Source organism: Carcharodon carcharias, chromosome 11 (assembly GCF_017639515.1).
Source record: "Carcharodon carcharias isolate sCarCar2 chromosome 11, sCarCar2.pri, whole genome shotgun sequence".
NCBI lineage: Eukaryota > Metazoa > Chordata > Chondrichthyes > Lamniformes > Lamnidae > Carcharodon > Carcharodon carcharias.
In genome coordinates this window covers 43,366,709-43,389,164 of record NC_054477.1, presented here as the reverse complement: position 1 = coordinate 43,389,164, position 22,456 = coordinate 43,366,709, and the positions used below count along the sequence as shown (strand labels likewise).

Below are 22,456 nucleotides of genomic sequence, written 5' to 3'. Positions count from 1 at the left end.
GTCTGTGCTGGCCCTTTGAAAGAGCAATTCCCCTTGTGCCACTCCCCGTCTTTTTCCTTTTACAGATAATGACCCAATTTCCTTTTGAAAGCCTCAACTGACCCTGCATCTATCTCTGACTCAGTGCATTCCAGATCTGAACCACTCGCTGTATGAAAAAGCTTTTCCTCATGTTGCCATTGCTTCTTTTGCCAATTACCTTAAATTTGTGCCTCAGGTTCTTGATCATTTCACCAATGGGAATAGTTTCTCCCTATTTAGGTCCCTCATGATTTCCACATCCACCCTGTCAAGACCCCTCAGGATCTTCTATATTTCAATCAATCACTGTTTAAAAATAAGGGGTGTCCATCAAGACAGATGAGGAGACCTTTTTTCTGAGGGTAGTGAGTCTTTGGAACTCTCTTCATCAAAAGATGGTGGGAGCAGAGTCTTTTAATGTTTTCAAGGCAGAGGTAGATAGAATCCTGATAGGAGGTGAAAGGTTAGTGGGGGAAGGTGGGAACACGGAATTGAGGTTACAATCAGATCAGTCATGACCCTATTGAATGGCAGATCAGGCTCGAGGAGCTGATTGGCCTACTCCTAATCCGTATATACGTACATATGTTCATCTGATTTTGAATACCTCTTATCAAATCTCCTCTCAACTTTCTTTTCTCCAAGGAAATAGCCTCAGCTTCTCCAGTATTTCTAAGTAACTGAAGTTCATCATCCTTGGAACCATTCTTTTGAATCTTTTCTGCACCCTCTCTAATGCCTTTACATCCTTCCTAAATTGTGGTCCCCAGAACTGGATGCAACACTCCAGTTGAGGCTGAACCAATGTTTTATACTGGTTTAACATAACTTCCTTGGTTTTGTACTTTAAGCCCTTGTTGATTAAGTCCAGGATGCTGTATGCTTTGTGCATGTATACGTTGAAGTCCCTCTGTTCCTGCAACCTCTTTAGAATTGTACCCTTTGTTTTATATTCTGTGCTTTTGTTGTTCTTACCAAAATGAATCACTTCACACTTCTCTACAGTAAATTTCATCTGCCATCTGTCCACCCAGTTCACCAACCCACGTCCTTTCAAAGATCTACACTATCCTCTTCATTGTTCACAATGGAGTCAAGTTTTGTATAATCCACAAAGTTTGAAATTGTGCCCTGTACACCAAGGTCTAGATCCTTAATATACATAAGGAAGAGCAGGGGTCCAAACGCCAATCCCTGGGGAACTCTCAATAAGCCACCTTCCAGACGGAGGAACAACCGTTCACCACTACTCTTTGTTTCCTGTCATTCAGCCAATTCCGTATCCATGTTGCTACTGGCCCTTTCATTCCATGAGCTCTCACTTTGCTCACATGTATGTTATGTGGCATATTATCAAATGCCTTTTGAAAGTCCACATGTACCACAGCAACAGCATTACCCTTATCAACCCTTTCTGTTACCTCATCAAAATGTTCAAGTAAATTAGTTGAGCATGATTTTCCCCGAACAAATCCATGCTAGCTTTCCTTAATTGACCAGCATTTGCCTATTAAGTAACAATTAATTTTTGCCTCAACTTAGTATTTCTAAGAGCTTATCCACTATTGAAGTTAAACTGACTGTTTGTAATTACTGGACTTAGTACTTCCTTGTTCAAAAAAGGATGTAAAGATATTTGCAATTCTCCAGTGCTCTGACACCACCACTGCATCGAGGATGATTGGAAAATTATGGCCAGTGCCTCAGCAATTTTCGTTCACACTTCCTTCATTATCCTTGAATGAATTTGATCCAGCTCTGGTGCCTTATCAATTTTATGTACAGTCTGCCTATTCTATACCTCCTCCTTTATTAACTCGCGCTTAGACTGCATATTTGTTGGACATCTCCAGCACCCCTTGTAACATTTTGAATCTAATGATGTGGGTATCAAGTGTTCTGTGTGTTGTCCAGGGTATGATCCAATATGGGATTATAGGACATCCTAGATGTCAGGGATAAGCTTGCATTTACACCCCACCACCCCCACAGACACACTCCCTCCCACCCTGTTTCTCTGGGGATGGGAATGCCAAAGATATGCATGTTGTTGTGTTAACCCTTGTTAATCATCTGTTTTTGTATCCACTGCTTTGTTTTATTATTAGGGTTAGGGTTTGATTGGAATGAGGTTTCTATGTCCTGTATCTAGGCTAGTATCCATTATTTCCAAACAGTGCTCCACTTGGGTATGTGCAGCATGGAATTCACAGATTTCCATTCCTACTGTATTGGGGGCATTTATCAACATGCCCAGCTTTTCAGTCTGGGCATGCAGGTCCACATAGCTGAGGATTCATTACCTGGATTCTTCTGGAGTTCTGTGGGTTATACCGTCCTTCCATAGAAAAATGAATATGTAACATAAGTTGTGTTGCCTTGTAGGCCTATTTGAACGAACAACAGTTGAAAGCTCTGAATAATTACAGACAATTGTTGAAGGAACAAAAACATATCCAGTTTGAAGCAGAGTTCAGAAGAGCATTAGAAGGTGATCAGAGTGAAAATAGCTACACAAAAAGGGATGTTACACCTGTGTGGAAACTGTGTGTTGTGGACTACAAAAGTCAGGACCGTAATGCAGGCAAGTATTGGATACAAATGTTAATCAATGCTTATCTAATTTACAGTGAGGAAATAATTGAATCAACTATTGAGCTGTTCAAATAAAATTTGATTATGTAGCACTTGACTTGGAATTTGATGAGCACCTACATTCCAGTGATCCCTGCACTAGTGTCAACACAAGCTATCTACTTCAAGCTCACAATAAGGGGTGCTGTTTGTCCTGATGTTTCTCTGGCTCCAATTCTTCTTTGGAAAACAACACGTAAAAGTGTATGTTACAATATATTGGGTAATAGTTTGCTTGCGAACAATTTTAAATCAAATATTCAACTTTCAGCAACAGTAGCTTGCATTTATAGCGCCTTTAAAATAACAAAAAGTCCCAGGGTGTTTCACGGGAGTATTAAAAAGTAAGATTTGACAGTGACATCATATTAAGGTGATGTTAGGCCAGGTGTCCAATAGCCTGGTCAAAGAGGCAAGTTTTAAGGGGGAAAGAAAGGTGGAGAGGTTTGGAGGCGGATTGAGGTATTGCTTAACCAGGAACCAGTATAGGTCAGCAAGCATTGAGATGGTGTGTGAACTGGCAGCAGATTTTTAGATAACCTCAGCTTTATAGAGGGTAGAATATAGGAGCCAGGTCAAAATGTGTTATAACTGTTTTAATTTTCCAGACATAAGTGGTGCCTGTAGCTGAACAATGCCTATAATGGTTGCCCAATTGTTGGTTTTACATTTTTTTAAATGATCCTTGCAAATAACATTAATGCAAATTTCCTGCAGCATTGATCACAGGAGATCAGATTACATGTTTTATACTGACCAGAGTATTAAACCAAGTAATGCATAACATAACATCTGCTATTAAAGTAATTCTGTGGCTGTTTTAAGACCACACAAAATGTTAGCGCTGTTAAGTAGATATTATGTTGCCATGCTCTTCATGCCACAACTCTAGCTTTTTCGTATAACTGATTTTGTGAAGCCACTTGGGCTACAAACATTCTGGCTCATTTGTCAAATCTTGTTTCCATACTGGTTTTTAAAATGTTAATCAGCTGTGTTAGACCTTTGTGCTAGATATATTATTTATATTATGCAAGGATTTATGAGTGCATATTTTGAGGCTGCCATTCTTTCTGTACCTTTTTTGAGGTACAAAATAATTTATTTAAAAAATAATAGAAAAGGTTTTTTTTTGGTCCTGGGTTTTCTACCCTTGGGATGGAGCCAGAGGCCTGCATACCATACACAGAAAAACCTTTGCCCTCTATTTGGCCTTTGGGTGTATCATTTTGGATATTAGTAATTACCCTCTATTTCATAAGATAAAAGGAATAGGAGCAGGAGTAGGCCATTTAGCCCATTGAGCCTGCCCTGCTATTTGATAGCTATTTGTGGCTTTAACTTCACTGTCATGCCTGTCCCCCATTACCCTCAACTCCCATGTCGATCAAAATCTGTTTAGCTCAGGCTGGAGTATATTCAATGCCCAAGCCTCCACCACTCTCTGAGGAAGATAATTCCTAAGACTAACAACCCTCTGAGGAGAAATTCTTCCTTGTCTCCATCTTAAATGGGAAACCCTTTATTCTGAAATGATGGTGCCTAGTTCTAGATTGTCCCATGAAAGAAAGAAAATATCCTTTCAGCATCTACCCTGACAACCCTCCTCAGAATCTTACATGTTTCAATAAGATCATCTCTCATTCTTTTAAACTCCAGTGAGCATAGGCCCAACCTGTCGTCCTTTCTTCAAGAGACAATCCCTTCATCCTAGGAATCAGCCTGGTGAATCTTCTCTGAACTACTTCCAGTGCAAGTATGTGTCTCCTTAAAGCAAAGAGGCCAAAATGTTTTTTCATTCAAAGGATGTGGGAGTTGCTGGCCTGGCTAGCATTTATTTCCCATTCCTAATTGCCCATGAGAAGGTGGTGATGATCTGCCTTCTTGAACTGCTGCAGCCCATGTGTTATAAGTACACACACTGCTGTTAAGGAGGGAGATCCAGGATTTTGACCCAACAATAGTGAAGGAACAGCGATATATTTACAAGTCAGGATGGTGAGTGGCTTGGAGGGGAACTTCCAGGTGGGGGTGTTCCCATCTGTCTGCTGCCCTTGTCCTTCTTAATGGTAGCAGTCGTGGGTTCGGAAGGTGCTGCCTAAGGAGCCATGGTGAGTTCCTACCTTGCACCTTGCAGACGGAACACACTGCTGCCACTGTGTCACTGGTGGAGGGAGTGAACTTTGTGGATGGGGTGCCAATCAAGTGGGCTGCTTTGTCCTGGATGGTGTCAAGCTTCTTAAGTGTTGTGGGAGCTGCACTCATCCAGGCCTGCAGAGAGTATTCCATCACACTCCTGACTTGTGCCTTGTAGATGGTGGACAGGCTTTGGGGAGCCAGGAGATGAGTTATTCACCACAGGATTCCTAGCCTGACCTGCATTTGTAGCCATAGTATTTATATGGCTAGTCCAGTTCAGTTTCTGGTCAATGGAACGTGAAAGTGAGGGATTCTGCAATGGTAATGCCATTGAATGTCAAAGGATGATGATTAGATTCTCTCATGTTGAAAGTGGTCATTGCCTGGCATTTGTGTGGCACAAATGTTATTTACCACTTGTCAACCTAAGCCTGGATATTGTCCAAGTCTTGCTGCATTTGGACATGAAGTGCTTCACTGAGGAGTCGTGAATGGCGCTGAACATTGTGCAATTGTCAGCGAACATCCCCCCTTCAGACCTTCTTTCCATCATAATGTCATTGATGAAACAGCTGAAGATGTTTTGGCCTAGGGCACTACCCTGAGGAACTCCTGCAGTGCTGCCCTGGAGCTCAGATGATTGACTTCCAGCAACACAACCATCTTCCTTTGTGCTAGATGACTCCAACCCGCGGAGAGTTTTCCCCTGATTCCCACTGATTCCAGTTTGCCCCACTTATTCAAATACTGCCTTGATGTCAAGGGCAGTCACTCTCACCTCGCCTCTGGAGTTTAGCTCTTTTGAATATGTTTGAACGAAGACTAATGAGGTCAGGAGCTGAGTGGCCCTGGTGGAACCCAAACTGCCAGTGAACAGGTTATTGCTAAGTAAGTGTCACTTGATAGCACTGTTGATTACCCCTTCTATCACTTTGCTTATGATCGAGAGATTGATTGGGTGGTAATTGGCCGGGTTGGATTTGTCCTGCTTTTTGTGTACAAGACATATCTAGGCAATTTTCCACATATCCAGGTAGATGCCAGTGTTGTAGCTGTACAGGAACAGTTTGGATTGGGTGCTGCAATTCCTGGGGTGCAAGTCTTCGGTACTGTTGCTGGAATATTGTCAGGACCCATAGCTTTTGTAGTATCCAATACCTTCAGCCATTGCTTGATATCGCGTGGAGTGAATTGAATTGGCTAAAGACTGGCATCTGTAATACTGGATACCTCTGGAGGAGGCCAAGATGGATCATTCACTGGACACTTCTGGCTGAAGATTGTAGCAAATGCTTAAGCTTTTGTACTGATGTGCTGGGCTCCCCCGTCATTGAGGATGGGTGTGTTTGTGGAGTTTCTTCCTTCAGTGAGTTGTTTAATTGTCTACCATCATTTACGACTGCATGCAGCAGCACTGCAGAGCTTCGATCTGATCCATTGGTTGTGGAATCGCTTAGCTTTGTCTAACGCTTGCTGCTAATGCTGTTTGGCATGTAAGTAGTAGTCCTGTGTTGTAGCTTCATCAGGTTGACATCTCATTTTTTTACGTATGCCTGGTGCTGCTCCTGGCATGCCCTCCTGCACTCTCCATTGGACCAAGGTTGATCCCCTGGATTGGTAGTAATGGTAGAGTGGGGGATTTGTCAGGCCATGATGTGGTTGAATACAATTCTGCTGCTGCTGATGGCCCATAGTACCTCATGGTTGCCCAGTCTCGAGTTGCTAGATCTATTCAAAATCTATCCCGGTTGGCACAGTGGTAGTGCCACACAACATGATGGAGGGTATCCTCATTGTGAAGATGGGATTTCATCTCCACAAGGACTGTGCAGTGGTCACCCCTACCTACCAATGCTGTCATGGACCAATGCATCTGTGGCAGGCAGGCATGTTGGTGAGGATAAGGCCAAGTATGTTTTTCCCTCTTGTCGATTCCCTCACCACTTGTCGCGGACCCAGTCTAGCTGTCATGTCCTTTCGGACTCGGCCAGCTCAGTCTGTAGTGGTGCTGCCAAGCCACTCTTGGTGATAGCCAGTGAAGTCCCTCACCCAGAGTACATTCTGTGCCCTTGCCACCCTCGATGCTTCCTCCAAGTGGTGTTTGACATTGAGGAGTACTGATTCATCAGCTGAGGGGGGACAGTACATGGTAATCAGCAGGAGGTTTCCTTACCCATGTTTGAGACTTCATGGAACCAGAGTTGATGTTGAGGACTCCCAGGCAACTCCCTCCTGATGTATACCAGTGTGTTGCCACCTTTGCTGGGTCTGTCCTGCCAGTGGGACAGGACATACCCAGGGATGGTGATGGTGGCGTCTGGGACTTGATCTCTAAGGCATGATTCTGTAAATACCTGACTATGTCAGGCTGTTGCTTTATGAGTCTGAGACAACTCTCCCAATTTTGGCACAAGTCCCCAGATGTTAGTAAGGAGGACTTTGCAGGGTTGACGGCTGAGTTTGCTGTTGTTTCCAGTGCCTAGGTTAAAGCTGGGTGGCCTGTCTGGCTTCATTGCTTCTTGGCTTGATTTTAGCAGTTAGATATAACTGAGTGGCTTGCCAGGCCATTTCAGAGGGCATTTATTGCTGTGGGTTGGGAGTCACATGTAGGTCAGACCAGGTAAGGGCAGCAGATTTCCTTCCCTAAAGAACATTAGTGAACCAGATGGGTTTTTACGACAATCTACATGGTTTCATAGTGTAACAGGTAGCAACAGGTTTCTACTTGAAACAGATAACTTTATTACAGAGAGCTTTTCAGAAGCTACATGCTTGAACCAGGTCCTCGATTAGAATGCATGCTGCCACAATCACCCCCTCTCCCACTCCCCGCAGATTACCCCCTCCTAGGGTTCACAGGTCAGAGTCTCCAAGAACAATCGCGTGACCCCTGATAGATAGCAGGAAAGAATATACCTTCAATTACATTTCTTCGCCCTTTAGTTTTTTTACACCCCCTATTTACAGGCAACATTTGAATAACCCACAACACATACTTATATACAAGTCCGGTGATGAAAGATTAATTCTCTGAGGTGGTTTCCTTATTCGGTTAGAGCAGCATAGCTCTATCACTTGAGGTTCTTCCACTGGAGCGACATGGTCAGCAAGTGCAGCATCAGGTACATTATTAGAAAATGGCAGTTCAGGGTTAGGCAGTTCTATAGAGACATCGGGTATGTCTATGCTAGGCCAATTTGCCACCTCGGATTAGTGTTTCGTCGTTAATCACAGGCGAAATAACTGGTTGCTGGAATGTGTCTCTATTCCAAAGATGGTTCACATGTTTTCAAACAATTCAGCCTTCCACTTTCACCTGAAGGGACAAAGGGACCAGTTTCTGAGACAATTGTATCAGGAACCCAGCAAGTACACTTCCAAAATTCTGCACAAAAATTGCATCTCCTGCAGTAAATCTTTTAGCTTTGCTATGAATGTCATGATTCAATTTTTGATTACTCTGGTTCTTCTCTACCTTCCCCTCTAAGTTTGGAAACACCAAACTTAACCTTGTATGTAGGCAACGTTTCATCAATAAATCAGATGCCATTGAACCCGTAGTTGAATGAGTTGTCATACGATAATTGAGAAAAAACTGAGAAAGTCGAGTTTCTAGAGTACCTTCGGTTGACCTCTTCATTCCGGATTTGAAAGTTTGCACAGCTCTGTCAACTAAAATTATTCCACTTAAACTCATGAATCTCTGAAATTCTTACGGGTAAAGGCTGTACCGTTATCTGAAACAATGACTTCCGTTAGGCCATGTATTAGAATGCGCATCTCGGGCCAATAAAAACATGATACCTAAGAATGGTCCTACATAACCAATATGTAGTCTAACCCAGGGTCCCCAGGCCAATCCCACAGATGCTGTGGAGCTGAAACAGAGAACTCCTGTGTTGCTGACACTGGAGACAGTGCTTGACCATGCTTTCAATGTCACTGTCTATGTCTGGCCATTAGACCTAGCTTCCCACAAGCATTTTCATCTTCAGTATGCCTGGATGCACACTATGAAGCTCTGTCAAGTGTGGCTCACTTCTTTGCGAGGGGATGACAACTCTTGATCCCTACAACAAGATTCCATCTTGACAATTTAACTCTGTTTTTCAGGCATGGAATGGTCTCGTTTCTTCACACACTGGTGAATTCGACCACCCTTGCAATACAAGGCCTCGGACTTTCAACAAAATTGGCTCTCTGTTCGTCCAGTTCCTAATTTGCTTCGCGCACACAGGCGAAGAAATTCAGTACAAGCACAACAGCTTGTGGCACTGTAGCATCTACAATGCTATCTGGTAACAGAAGACGACCAAATGGGTCTGCATTTGCAATATGCGAGCCAGGATGGTGCATAAAGGCATACTCATGCAGATAATATCATAGTCCAGCTAAATTCTTGCTCAGGCTATTGATTGAATGGCCTTATCCACACTGAATAAACCCATTAATGGTTTATGGTCCAATACAATGGTGAAATGTCATTAATGAAGGTACTGGTGGAATTTCTTCATTCCAAATATCACTGATAAACCTTCCTCTTCTAATTGGGAATAACCCTTCTCAGCTGCAGAGAGGGTTCTGGAGACCTAGCCAATTGGCCTTTCTGATCTATTTATCCATCCTGTGTGATAACACAGCCTCCACACCATGAGGAGACACATCATCACTTGTTAATACCAATTTGTTTGAGGGTCGGAATGTATCAGTAAACATGATGAATGTAATAGCTTCTTAACTTTCACAAAGGTGGCTTCATGTTGCAAATTCCATGACCAACGATTTTTTTTAACAACGAGTGTAATGGTGCTAACACTATCGACAAGCTTGGCAAGAAGTGGTTATGATAATTGATCATGCCCTGAAAAGACTTTAATTCATTTGCACTGGATGGAGAGGTGCCTCTCTGATGGCCCTAACTTTCTCTTCTACTGGATGTAAACCCATGGCAGCCACCCGGTGACTCAGGTAAATAACTCCTGGCACTTGGAATGTACATTTCTCTTTCTTGGAAACTGGTGTACAATTATTTTCTTAACGCCTCTTCCAGGTTGGCCAAATGTTGGGCTTCACTTGACCCTGTGATCAGGACATCTTCTAGGTATACTACTACTCTGAAGTCCTTGCAAAACACTCTCCATTGTCATTTGGAAGATTGCACATGCAGACAATACTCCGAAGGGTAGGCGAGAATATTGATGTAGACCCTTGAGTGTATTGATGACTATGTACCCTCTAAACACGCTATCCAGTTCTAACTGATGGTATGCATGGCTCATGTCCAGTTTGATATAGGATTCGCCTCCAGCTAGCTTTGCATGTAAGTCGTCAATCCTCGGGATAGGATATTTATCTAAATAAAAACAAAAAAACTGCGGATGCTGGAAATCCAAAACAAAAACAGAATTACCTGGAAAAACTCAGCAGGTCTGGCAGCATCGGCGGAGAAGAAAAGAGTTGACGTTTCGAGTCCTCATGACCCTTCGACAGAACTTGAGTTCAAGTCCAGGAAAGAGCTGAAATATAAGCTGGTTTAAGGTGTGTGTGTGGGGGGTGGAGGGATAGACAGACAGAGAGGTGGAGGGGGGGTGTGGTTGTAGGGACAAACAAGCAGTGATAGAAGCAGATCATCAAAAGATGTCAACGACAGTAGTACAATAGAACACATAGGTGTTAAAGTTAAAGTTGGTGATATTATCTAAACGAATGTGCTAATTAAGAATGGATGGTAGGGCACTCAAGGTATAGCTCTAGTGGGGTTTTTTTTATAATGGAAATAGGTGGGAAAAGGAAAATCTTTATAATTTATTGGAAAAAAAAGGAAGGGGGAAACAGAAAGGGGGTGGGGATGGGGGAGGGAGCTCACGACCTAAAGTTGTTGAATTCAATACTCAGTCCGGAAGGCTGTAAAGTCCCTAGTCGGAAGATGAGGTGTTGTTCCTCCAGTTTGCGTTGGGCTTCACTGGAACAATGCAGCAAGCCAAGGACAGACATGTGGGCAAGAGAGCAGGGTGGAGTGTTAAAATGGCAAGCGACAGGGAGGTTTGGGTCATTCTTGCGGACAGACCGCAGGTGTTCTGCAAAGCGGTCGCCCAGTTTACGTTTGGTCTCTCCAATGTAGAGGAGACCACATTGGGAGCAATGAATGCAGTAGACTAAGTTGGGGGAAATGCAAGTGAAATGCTGCTTCACTTGAAAGGAGTGTTTGGGTCCTTGGACGGTGAGGAGAGAGGAAGTGAAGGGGCAGGTGTTGCATCTTTTGCGTGGGCATGGGGTTGTGCCATAAGAGGGGGTTGAGGAGTAGGGGGTGATGGAGGAGTGGACCAGGGTGTCCCGGAGGGAGCGATCCCTACGGAATGCCGATAAGGGGGGTGAAGGGAAGATGTGTTTGGTGGTGGCATCATGCTGGAGTTGGCGGAAATGGCGGAGGATGATCCTTTGAATGCGGAGGCTGGTGGGGTGATAAGTGAGGACAAGGGGGACCCTATCATGTTTCTGGGAGGGAGGAGAAGGCGTGAGGGCGGATGCGCGGGAGATGGGCCGGACACAGTTGAGGGCCCTGTCAACGACCGTGGGTGGAAAACCTCGGTTAAGGAAGAAGGAGGACATGTCAGAGGAACTGTTTTTGAAGGTAGCATCATCGGAACAGATGCGACGGAGGCGAAGGAACTGAGAGAATGGGATGGAGTCCTTACAGGAAGCGGGGTGTGAGGAGCTGTAGTCGAGATAGCTGTGGGAGTCGGTGGGTTTGTAATGGATATTGGTGGACAGTCGATCACCAGAGATTGAGACAGAGAGGTCAAGGAAGGGAAGGGAAGTGTCAGAGATGGACCACGTGAAAATGATGGAGGGGTGGAGCTTGGAAGCAAAATTACTAAATTTTTCCAAGTCCCGACGAGAACATGAAGCGGCACCGAAGTAATCATCGATGTACCGGAGAAAGAGTTGTGGAAGGGGGCAGGAGTAGGACTGCAACGAACGCAAGTTCTGTCGAAGGGTCATGAGGACTCGAAACGTCAACTCTCTTCTTCTCCGCCGATGCTGCCAGACCTGCTGAGTTTTTCCAGGTAATTCTGTTTTTGTTCTGCAACAAGGAATGTTCCACATACCCCATAAAGAGACAGGCATAGCTGGCACCCATGCGGGTACCCATAGCCACACCTTTTATTTGGAGGAAGTGAGAGGAGTTGAAGGAGAAATTGTTCAGCGTGATATTTATCTAGTTTGGCTGCCTTGTTCACAGCCAATTTATAGCCCCCACAAATACATACAGTTTGATCAGGTTTCACTGGGACTATGGGCGCTGCCCATTCCGAAAATTGGACTGGTTGGATGAAGCCTAGCTTTTCTAACTGGCACAATTCTGCATCCTCCCTCTCCTTTGAGGCATAAGGTACAGGTCTGGCCTTTGAGAAATGGGGTGTCACCTGAGAACCTACATATATTTTTGTTTGCAAGCCTTTTAACTTTCCTAATTCGTCACAAACTGCACTGACATATTTCCTTAATAGTTCTGGTGGAACTACTGTTCTCAAGTGAAATATTTCAGGCCAGTTGAACTTAATTTTTTTTTGTGACCGATTGCCCAAAAGACTAGGTCCCTCACCTGTCACTATGATCACTGAGGCTGGGCTGTCTGATGCCTATAAGGATACAAGTACTGTGGTAATGCCCTTTACCTGCATAGATTCTCTAGTGTCTGTCCTCAATTGAGCCATTGTAGGCTCCAGATTCAGTGGCCTGGGTACCTTTATTTAGATATTTAAGTGTGTGCTCTCCCACACACACGAGTTGAGGCTCGCCTATCTACCTCCATTATTAGTGGCTTCCCATTCACTTGGATTGTGACAGTAATAGGTTTAGTTTTTACTGCTGTGACATTCTATAGGGAATAGATGTTGATATCAGCAGCTTCAGGTTCTGTTATATTATTCACTTTAATCATCTTGGTCTGCTGCCTTATGGGAGTAATGGCATTCTGCCTCCTTGAATCTGCAGGTCTCTGGCACGTGGTTACCCCCACATCTATAGCAGATGAACATCAGAGTCGCTGCTGAAAAGCTTCCACTAGGCCTTTTCGTTTTTCTAGCAGCAGAGATTGCCTCTTGCTCCGCTGCTGAATCTCTGGTTTTCGGACCATGCCTGGCAGTAGGTTTATGCCCCACGTGAAGAATAACGCCATGTTGCAAGTTTTGTAAAGCCTGCTAGTCCCTCACAGCGCTTTCCATGGTTAGTGTTATTTCCATGGCATGCTTCAAATCGATATTGACTTCTGTGAGTAAACAATGCTGAATAGTGTCATTGTGAGCTCCGCAAACTAATCGGTCCCACAGTATATCATTGAGTGTGTCGCTGAAGTCGCAGTGCTCAGTCAACTGCTTCAACTCCGCCGTATAAATTGCAATGGACTCTCCAGGGGCCCTTAGTCTGGAGTTAAACTTAAACCTCCGCATTATTACCGATGGCTTTGGCTGAAAATACATCTTCACAAGGTCAACTAATTCGTTAAAGGACTTAGAATTGGGCGCATCTGCTACGTCAAAAGGATTGCTTTCTGCCTCCCCTCTCCGGTAATTTCATTCGCCACGAAATAAAACCAAGACGCTCTACTTACTGGCTCTAGTCTTCCATAGCCACGTCATAAGCATCAATTCTGCCAAAGAGTGGTATGACTGGTGAATATACTTTGCTTTTTTTCTTAAGATCTGATGCACTCGCATTCACAAGGCGAGGTGCATTGCGGAGCTATATTACCCTCATCGCCAAATGTAATGACCTGACGTACCAGACAGGTTTCTACTTGAAACAGATAACTTTATTACAGAGAGCTTTTCAGAAGCTACCTGCTTGAACCAGTTCCTTGATTAGAAACCCCCCACCCTGGATTACCTGCGCATAGGACCCCTTGGTCAGAGTCTCCAAGAACAATCACGTTACCCCAATAGGGAGTAGGAAAGACTATACCTTCAGTTACTACACATGGTCATCCAGATATTTTATTGAATTCGGGTTCCCAGAGCATTAACCCTGGGTGTCTGGATTACCAGTCCAGTGACAAAAACACTTTGCCTCCCTGTGTATATTATTCCAGTTGTGATCTCACCCATGTCCTGTACAGCTGTAGCAGGACTTCCCTACTTTTATACTGCACCCGCCTTGCAATAAAGGCCAAAATTCCATTTATCTTCCTAAATACTTGCCGTCACTGCTTGCGAACTTTGTGTTTCATGTATAAGGACACCCAGTTACCTCTGTACTGCAGCATTCTGGGGTGTCTCTCCATTTTAATCGTATTTAGCTTTTAGAAATTGTTGCAAATTGTCAGTTTTTAATCTTTTTTTCAAAGAAATCTTGTACTATGACCGCACAGTCTGGATTTTCTGTTATGGTGGATATCCTTCTACTTTTTTGTACGCCCAACGCTCTGTTATCGTTTTATGCTGGCAAGAGTGCCCACATGAAAATTGGCTGGTAAATTTAAATGAAGCAGTAATGTGCTGTCATACAGCCCATTTTTAGCTCATTGTGGCTCAGCTCACATCTGTATAAAAGACATTTGTTGTTTTATAAAGCCAAGTGTGCATTTCAAGGGTCTAGTAACTTTCATTGAATGGAGGAGCGGAACCAAGGACTAGGATCAAGGGTTTAGACCCTGACAGTAGCTTCCCTCCCACATCAATTGTTGTTTTATAAAGTTTCCCACTTTTACTGTTTTTCCACTCCAGCAACCCACATCCAGCAAGGTGAAGAAATCCAGGTGGAGCAGAGGGTGGAAAAGGGTGGGGGGCTGAGTCGGATGGGAGAGTGCGAATGAGTTGGGGCATTGGTGGGGGTTGGGGGGGGGGGTGGCGGCGGTGTTGAGTGCAGAGAGCATGAGTAAATGTGTGGGGTAAGAGGTAGGTTAGGAAGATGGGTTGTGTGATGGGAGGAGAGGACCTGACTACAGAGAGCACTGCTGAAATCTTCTTCTTTGCTTTACATGTACATTACCCAGCAAGGTCATGTTCTGTTGTTAGTATGGACTTCAGCCTGTATTATATGCACTAACTGCATTGAACACTGAAATGCTGAGGTCACTTTATTGATTTTATACAAATGCATTGGTGCATAGCCTTGATGCTAGTAGAAGGGTAAGCAAAAGGAAAACTAATGTTTCTATCCACTTGAACTCTAATAATGTCACCCATTTGAAATGGCCTATAAATATTTGCATTGCACAACAGATCATAAAAAATGCTATAATTACGTGATTCCTTGTTACAAAACATTTTCTGACCTTTTTGTCTTTGGCACTGATTTTTTAGACCTTTTGGCTCCAGCCACACACATGCCTGTGTCAGGGAGCCTATAAATCACTCCCACCAGTGACTTCTTTCCTTTTGCTATTTCTAATCTCCACCCAAGCTGAATCTACATTTTGATCCTCCGAACCAAGATCATTTCTCACTACTGTACTGATCTCACCCTTTAGTAACAGAGCCACCCCAAGTTCTTTCCCTTTTCTCCTGTCCTTCTGAAATATCAAATACCCTTGAATATTCCGATCGCAGTCGTGGTCACTTTGCATGCATTTCTCTGTAATGGCTTTCATATCTTTTTCATGTATTTCTATTTGTGCTATCAATCCATCCTTGTTATGAATTGAGGAAAAGAGCCTTTAATTTTGTCTTTTTACCATTTTTCCCTACTCTCACCTTATTTGCTGCTGCACTCTTATGGTTGTACAATCTGTCCCTTGAAGTGTTCAAAATACACTGGGCCAATGGGTGAATTCACCCTGGAAACCTCACAGTGGTCTACAAGATATGAAAGACAGATGTGAAAAATTCGAGAATGGTAACCCCTAAGTACATTTCCCTAAGTTATGTCTCACTGAGAGTGGGAAAATAATGCAGTATGATTGAAGGAGTTTCGAGCGTGGGAGACTGAATCTGTGAGGAGCTGCTTCTCCAATCAGATTCTGTTCCTCCCATGCTCTCTGCTGCAGCTCCTTCAGTCACAAGTTTCCTCCTCACTCTTACTGGTCCTGCAGCAATAGAATCTGATTGGCAGAGCAGCAAGTGGGGTAAGGGAGGAACTGGAGCAATTATTCTGGCCAGTCCCAATGCCACCTCCAAGACTCCAAACGTAACATGGCTCCAGGATCCATGCGCTGCCTTCCTCCTCTTGCAGTGCCCATTAATGCACTCTTGACCCTGCTGGGATTGATGGAGCACCCACCATGCAGGAACCTATTAGCTGTACCAATCATGTTGAGAAGAGGCTGAGGAGAAGAAGCTGGAAAAAAAAAGTGGAGGCAGCTGGAGACCAAGTTTTGAGGCCGGGAGAAAGGCCTGGGGGAAGTGCCACTCGGCATCTCACTAGCCGAACCTGACTGCCATCCACACAGACAGGGAAGGGTTCTTGGCTGCGTTTTAGCTTTTTGCAGTGACGGAGCCTGCGAGAATTTGCAAGATGTCGTTCTGAACAGAGGTGATACTATAAAAATATAATACTGTTGATCTTACAAGGTATAGTTTTATGTATAATAATAATACATTTTCATTTTAGTGAACTATAGTACAGAAATTTTCTTGAACTTTTTTTTCTAATATAGCCTATATGTTAAACATCTGGCGCCCAATTGCTGACCTACATTCCCTGCTGAAGGAGGGTGGAAGATATTGGATTTATTATTTGACAACATCATCATGCAAGAGTCGGCTAAGTCATGCTGGTCTGCAGTTGACTGCTACAAAGAAAACTAGGTACCAACAGCTACAGGTAATTCAAATATTTGAAACAAGTTAAATTGAAAATATTTAATGTTTTCAAGTGAGTTCCTTTCATGTAAATTGAACAATAATGAAAGCACCCAGTTAAAAACAATAAACCTCCTGTAATGTTTGTTGCCAGAGTAATTGGAAATTTCTTGTTTCAGAGGTCAACTTTTTGTTAAAATTAGAAAATCCCTTAATCAGTTAAACAGGATAGATTTTGGGCTGGCAAATGTGAAATGATAAAATATGTAATTCAGTGGATCACAACCATGAAGGCTTGTTGCACTCTATTGACAGACCCAATTCCGCTAAATGTTGTGAAGTTTCTATTTTGATTGCAATTAAGTAGTTGGTCCTTTTAATATTGTGGTGAAGATATTTATTTATTGTCTGTTTAGACCCTATCCTGAGCACTGGTATCAGTTCTGGTCACTGCACCTCCAATAAATGATGCCTAGTGTTAAGCGGGTGGGCGGATGCCAAAATCGGCAGCCCCCTCACCATATTTAAAGAAATCACCAAGGGTCAATTAGGCTTGTTACCAAGCCAGTTGACCCTGATAATACACCGCCCATGCCATAAAATGTTTGGCGTGGGCAGCCCAATTTTTTAAAATAGTTTTGTTAAAGGGCAGGAAGGAAGAGGGGGTTCTATCTTCAAGGCTGCCCCTTGTGGATCGGAGGACAGTCCCTTGAAGATGGAACCTCCCCCCCCCCCCACCCCGCCTTCCATCCAATTCCTAACCTCCAAGACTCCAAACGTAACATGGCTCCAGGATCCATGCACCGCCTTCCTCTTACAGTGCCCACTAATGCACTCTTGACGCTGCTGGGATTGATGGAGCACCCACCACCCCATATTATTCAGCCCCTGGGCCAGTCGGCCTGCGGAGGTGGGCCCAACACGCTAACGCGTAAAATGACGCACGATGACGTCGAGCGTGCGTCATGATGTCGTCATGCTGTCTCGCGATACATGCAAGAAAGAGCGCTGGACCCAACTCTTCCCTCCTCCACCCACCCACACAGGTAGCGCTGAACGCTACAGCTCACGTATTACACTGGGTGGGCCTTAATTGGCCCACCTGCGTAAAATAGCAGCGTGCACCTGATCATGGGCGGTAGCCAGGTTCCCGACCACTCCCGCCAAGCCTACCCGACACGGGAGAAATTCTTTCTGCTCTTTTCATCCTTGAAAGGAGGCACTTAAGATGCGATCTTGTAGAGCAGTGTTGTCAGATAGAAATTTGAGTTGTTGCATCATTTTAAAAATATGCACAAATTTTAGCAGAAAATGTTTTGCCTGCACTATTAAAATTCAGGGAAATATACCACCATTCAGAATCAAGGAAGAAAAGCACTCGATGATCAAAAACCATTCGCATACTCAGCGTTTCATCTTCACTCCAAATAAAAAGTGTTCCTGTGGGAACCTGCATTGACCCTAATTATGACCCTAATTATAACCCAAAGGCAAAATACCATGGATGCTGGAACTCTGAAATTAAACCAGGAAATGCTGGAAATACTCAGCAGGTCTGGCAGCATCTGTGGAGAGCGAAACAGAGTTAACTTTTCAGGTTGTGACCTTTCAGCAGAACTGGGAACTTGACTCTAATTATGCCTGCATTTCTCTGGTATATATCGAACATTTCTTTATTCCAGTTCTGCACAGGCTCCCTCCCATCACCAGTTTCTTCAGTATGTTGATGCCATCCTGTTGTTACTCAAATAGAAAATTTCATTACTTTGCTTCTAATCTGCACCTCTCCCTCACCTTCACATGGTCAATTTCTTACTCTTGCTTTCCCTTTCTTGACTTTTTTGTCTCCATTTCTATGTGTAGGCTAGCAATCAATATTTGCTATAAGCCAACTAACTTCCACAGCTACCTTGATTACACTTGATTGAGTAAAGCTTCAAGAGTAAGACAAGGGGCTATGGGTTCATAGGAGCAGGAGTAGGTCATTTGGTCTGTCGATCCTGCTCCACTATTTGATTAGATCATGACTGATCACCTACCTCAACACCACTTTCCGGCGCTATCCCAATATATCTTGATATCCTAAGTATCCAAAAATCTATCGATTTCTGTCTTGAACGTGCTCAAAGATTCATCTCTCTGTCTTTCGGGGTAGAGAATTCCAAAGATTCACCACCCTTTGAGTGAAAAAATTCTTCCTCATCTGAGTTTTAAATGGTCTGCTCCTTATTCTGAGACTGTGTCCTCTGGTTCTAGACTCACCAGCCAGGGGAACCATCCTACCTACATCTACCCTGACACATCCTGTAAGTATTTTGTAAGTTTCAATGAGATTATCTCTCATTCTTTGAAACCCTGGAGAATATAGGCCCAGTTTCATCAATCTCCCCTCATAAAACAATCCAGGGATTAGTCTAGTGAACCCCTGTTGCACTCTCTCTATGGCAAGGATAAGGAGACCAAAACTGTACACAGTACTCCAGTTGCAATCTAACCAAGACCTGTACAATTTCAGCAAGACATCTTTACTCCTGTACGCAAATCACCTCGCGATGAAGGCCAACATACCATTTGTAGTTAAAACTAGTAAAATACAAATTTAGGACAATGTCAGGAAGTTTTCTTTGACACAGAGCAATCAATACATGGAACAGACTCCCAGTTAGAGCAGAAGAGCTGAAGATCCTCAATTCATTTAAGAGCCAATGGATGTTGCAGTGGGAAATTTATGGCCATTCTGGATGGCAGAAATTAAATGTGGCAAAGCCTTTCTTATCAGTAAGTATCTTGATATCTTACAATGCATTTTGTTCCTCCTTTTAGCCATCTCTCAAGGTGTTGGAGCAACTCTACCAACCTAGGCAAGCAGTGACCTATAGCATGCTCCTTGATCCATTGTTTGGAGCTGTCTGCAAAGAGGTGGACCTAGCAGGATATGTGATCCACATCTTGGGAAAATCAGGTAGCACATATTGGGAATTGCTTTACTAGGTTCAAAGTGTGGAACTGGAAAAGGCCATTTGACTCATTTCACAGAGTATAAGTATACCATATTGTGTAACCAAGCACACATTGGTGTACCTTTTATGTAACCAAGTGATGCCTTACAGGGTCAAGCAACTTTCAAGGTTGATTATTTGGTTAAATAAAAATTAAAGTTGTTTCAGGAATTTCCAAATTCCCATTAAAATGAGAATAATTGCTGAGTTTTTGTTTTCAGACTTTGACAAGAGTCGAGAGAAAAGCAGGGGCACCATTATGTTATGGTTTACAAAATAAAAACCCTGGATTCTTTTAAAAATTCTTAGTAAATCAATGTTCTGGCTTAATATTTATTATGTAAACCTTGAAGTAACTTATGACTTCTCCTACATTGACCTGATGAAAAAACATTTTGTTGATATTTCTGTAATGCTAAATATATGACAAAGTGCCCTAAACATAACTCACAATTAGCAAAAGGTAGAAAATACAACTTTAGAAATTTGAAATGGTTATTCTTTCTATTCCACAAACTACTGTAACTAACCCATTGGAATTTCTATAATAATAAAAACAAAAACAGAATTACCTGGAAAAACTCAGCAGATCTGGCAGCATCGGCGGAGAAGAAAAGAGTTGACGTTTCGAGTCTTCATGACCCTTCGACAGAACTTGAGTTCGAGTCCAAGAAAGAGTTGAAATATAAGCTGGTTTAAGGTGTGTGGGGGTGGGGGGGTGCAGAGAGAGAGAAGTGGGGGGGTGGTGTGGTTTTAGGGACAAACAAGCAGTGATAGAAGCAGATCATCAAAAGATGTCAACAACAATAGAACAAAAGAACACATAGGTGTTAAAGTTGGTGATATTATCTTATCGAATGTGCTAATTAAGAATGGATGGTAGGGCACTCAAGGTATAGCTCTAGTGGGGATGGGGAGAGCATAAAAGATTTTAAAATATTTAAAAATAATGGAAATAGGTGGGAAAAGAAAAATCTATATAATTTATTGGAAAAAAAAAGGAAACAGAAAGGGGGTGGGGATGGGGGAGGGAACTCAAGACCTAAAGTTGTTGAATTCAATATTCAGTCCGGAAGGCTGTAAAGTGCCTAGTCGGAAGATGAGGTGTTGTTCCTCCAGTTTGCGTTGGGCTTCACTGGAACAATGCAGCAAGCCAAGGACAGACATGTGGGCAAGAGAGCAGGGTGGAGTGTTAAAATGGCAAGCGACAGGGAGGTTTGGGTCATTCTTGTGGACAGACCGCAGGTGTTCTGCATAGCGGTCGCCCAGTTTACGTTTGGTCTCTCCAATGTAGAGGAGACCACATTGGGAGCAATGAATGCAGTAGACTAAGTTGGGGGAAATGCAAGTGAAATGCTGCTTTACTTGAAAAGAGTGAATTTCTTTGGAATTTCTGTTTACCCCTTGGCATGACAAAATTCAGTGATGATGAGTTTTGAAATTTTTTTAAGTAACTGTACAATTGGATTGAATTGGAAAACGCATCCTGGTGTATAATGTGCTAATTCCCTTGCAATAATTTTCTAATATAATTTGAGTTTGACAACTGTTTTCTCCTAAATTTTAAGAAACAGTTGCTCTGTTCTACATTCTGGGCCTATATAAAGGGCTAGTTCAGTTACTTTGGTCATTTACCCAGAGCAGGTCTGCAAATATAAACTCTGACTCTTTACTGCAATCATTTGAGACTGGGTTTTTTTTTTTAAAAGTTACCTTTGTTTGGAATATAATTCAGATTTAATTTTCCCTATTGCCATTTCCTGATGTAACAAATTTATAGCAAACTCTTGTGTCATGATTACATAACAAATTACTAACTTAATTTATGTTGCCTGTTTTTCGTTGGTCAGATTTTTCAGTCAGCTTCATGCTCATTTCTCAAGATAATCCAATGTTAATATTTCCCTAATGTGAGCTAACCATTTGTGTCATTATCCTTGGAAACTAAATAGCCAACAAATAATCCTTTTACCAAAGCTAACTATTGCAGATGTGAATTCGAAAGAGAAAACACTGGAACAACTCAGCAGATCAGGCAGCATCTGTGTGGAGAGAAATAGTTAACTTTTCATGCTGATGACCTTCCATCAGACTGGAAAAGATTTTAAGTAGATACAGAGGCAAGGAAAGGAGGGAGTCGAGAAAATAGCAAAAAGGAAGATCTGTGATGGGTGGAAGGTTGGAGAGATTAAACAATAAAAGAGATGATGCTGCTAGGCCAAATGGTGTGGTATTGGGACAGGAAACAGAAGGTGGGTCTAGCGTAATGGTTCTGGAACTGGAATCCACAGCTCCCAAGGGCTATGTTGAGACTTCCCACGGGTCCGCAAAATAATGTGAAATAGGAGATGATTAAGGGGCGTGGCTGCCACCATATGCAGGACAGAATTGGTGAGCTGTCTCTCCTAGGAAGGGAGTGCACAACAATAGGCTCTGCAGTAAGAAGCAAGCACATCATCTCACTATCTGTAAGCAAATACCTTTTTTCTTAAGAGCATTAAATCACTCTTAACATGCAACACTTACATATTATGAGTAGTATATAGTATTCTAATTTAGACGTGGGATTGTCTCTGATTACTAATGCATTTGAAAAGAGGACCTTCAGCCAAATAATTTTGAAACCACTGGTCTAGAGGAGATGTAAATGGCAATAACAGAAACATCAAGAACGGTTGCTGTCTGAAAAATAGGAGCAGCACTTATGATATGAAATTTTTGAACTCGGTGTTGGGTGCGGAAAGCTCTAAAGAGTCTAATTGAAAGATGAGGTACTAGCCCTTGGGCTTCTCTTGAGCTTCATTAAAACACTACAGGAATCAGAGGACGGAGTTCAGAATAGGAGTGAAACTGAGCATTATAAGAACGTAATCCCTTTAGATCATTGTAATACAACTAACTATAATTATAATACTAAATTAG

General features: G+C 42.9%; 1 protein-coding gene across 4 annotated transcripts in view; it reads left to right on the top strand.

The window, feature by feature from the left end:
* The window catches only part of brca2 (BRCA2 DNA repair associated), a 143,708-nt gene that overhangs the window by 101,025 nt on the left and 20,227 nt on the right, over positions 1 to 22,456 (top strand). For all 4 annotated transcript variants that reach the window (XM_041199192.1, XM_041199193.1, XM_041199191.1 and 1 more), the window contains 3 exons: positions 2,407 to 2,605; positions 16,391 to 16,557; positions 19,359 to 19,497. In XM_041199192.1, coding sequence (XP_041055126.1) covers positions 2,407 to 2,605; positions 16,391 to 16,557; positions 19,359 to 19,497 — 505 coding nt within the window. The remainder of the gene's footprint in view (positions 1 to 2,406; positions 2,606 to 16,390; positions 16,558 to 19,358; positions 19,498 to 22,456) is intronic.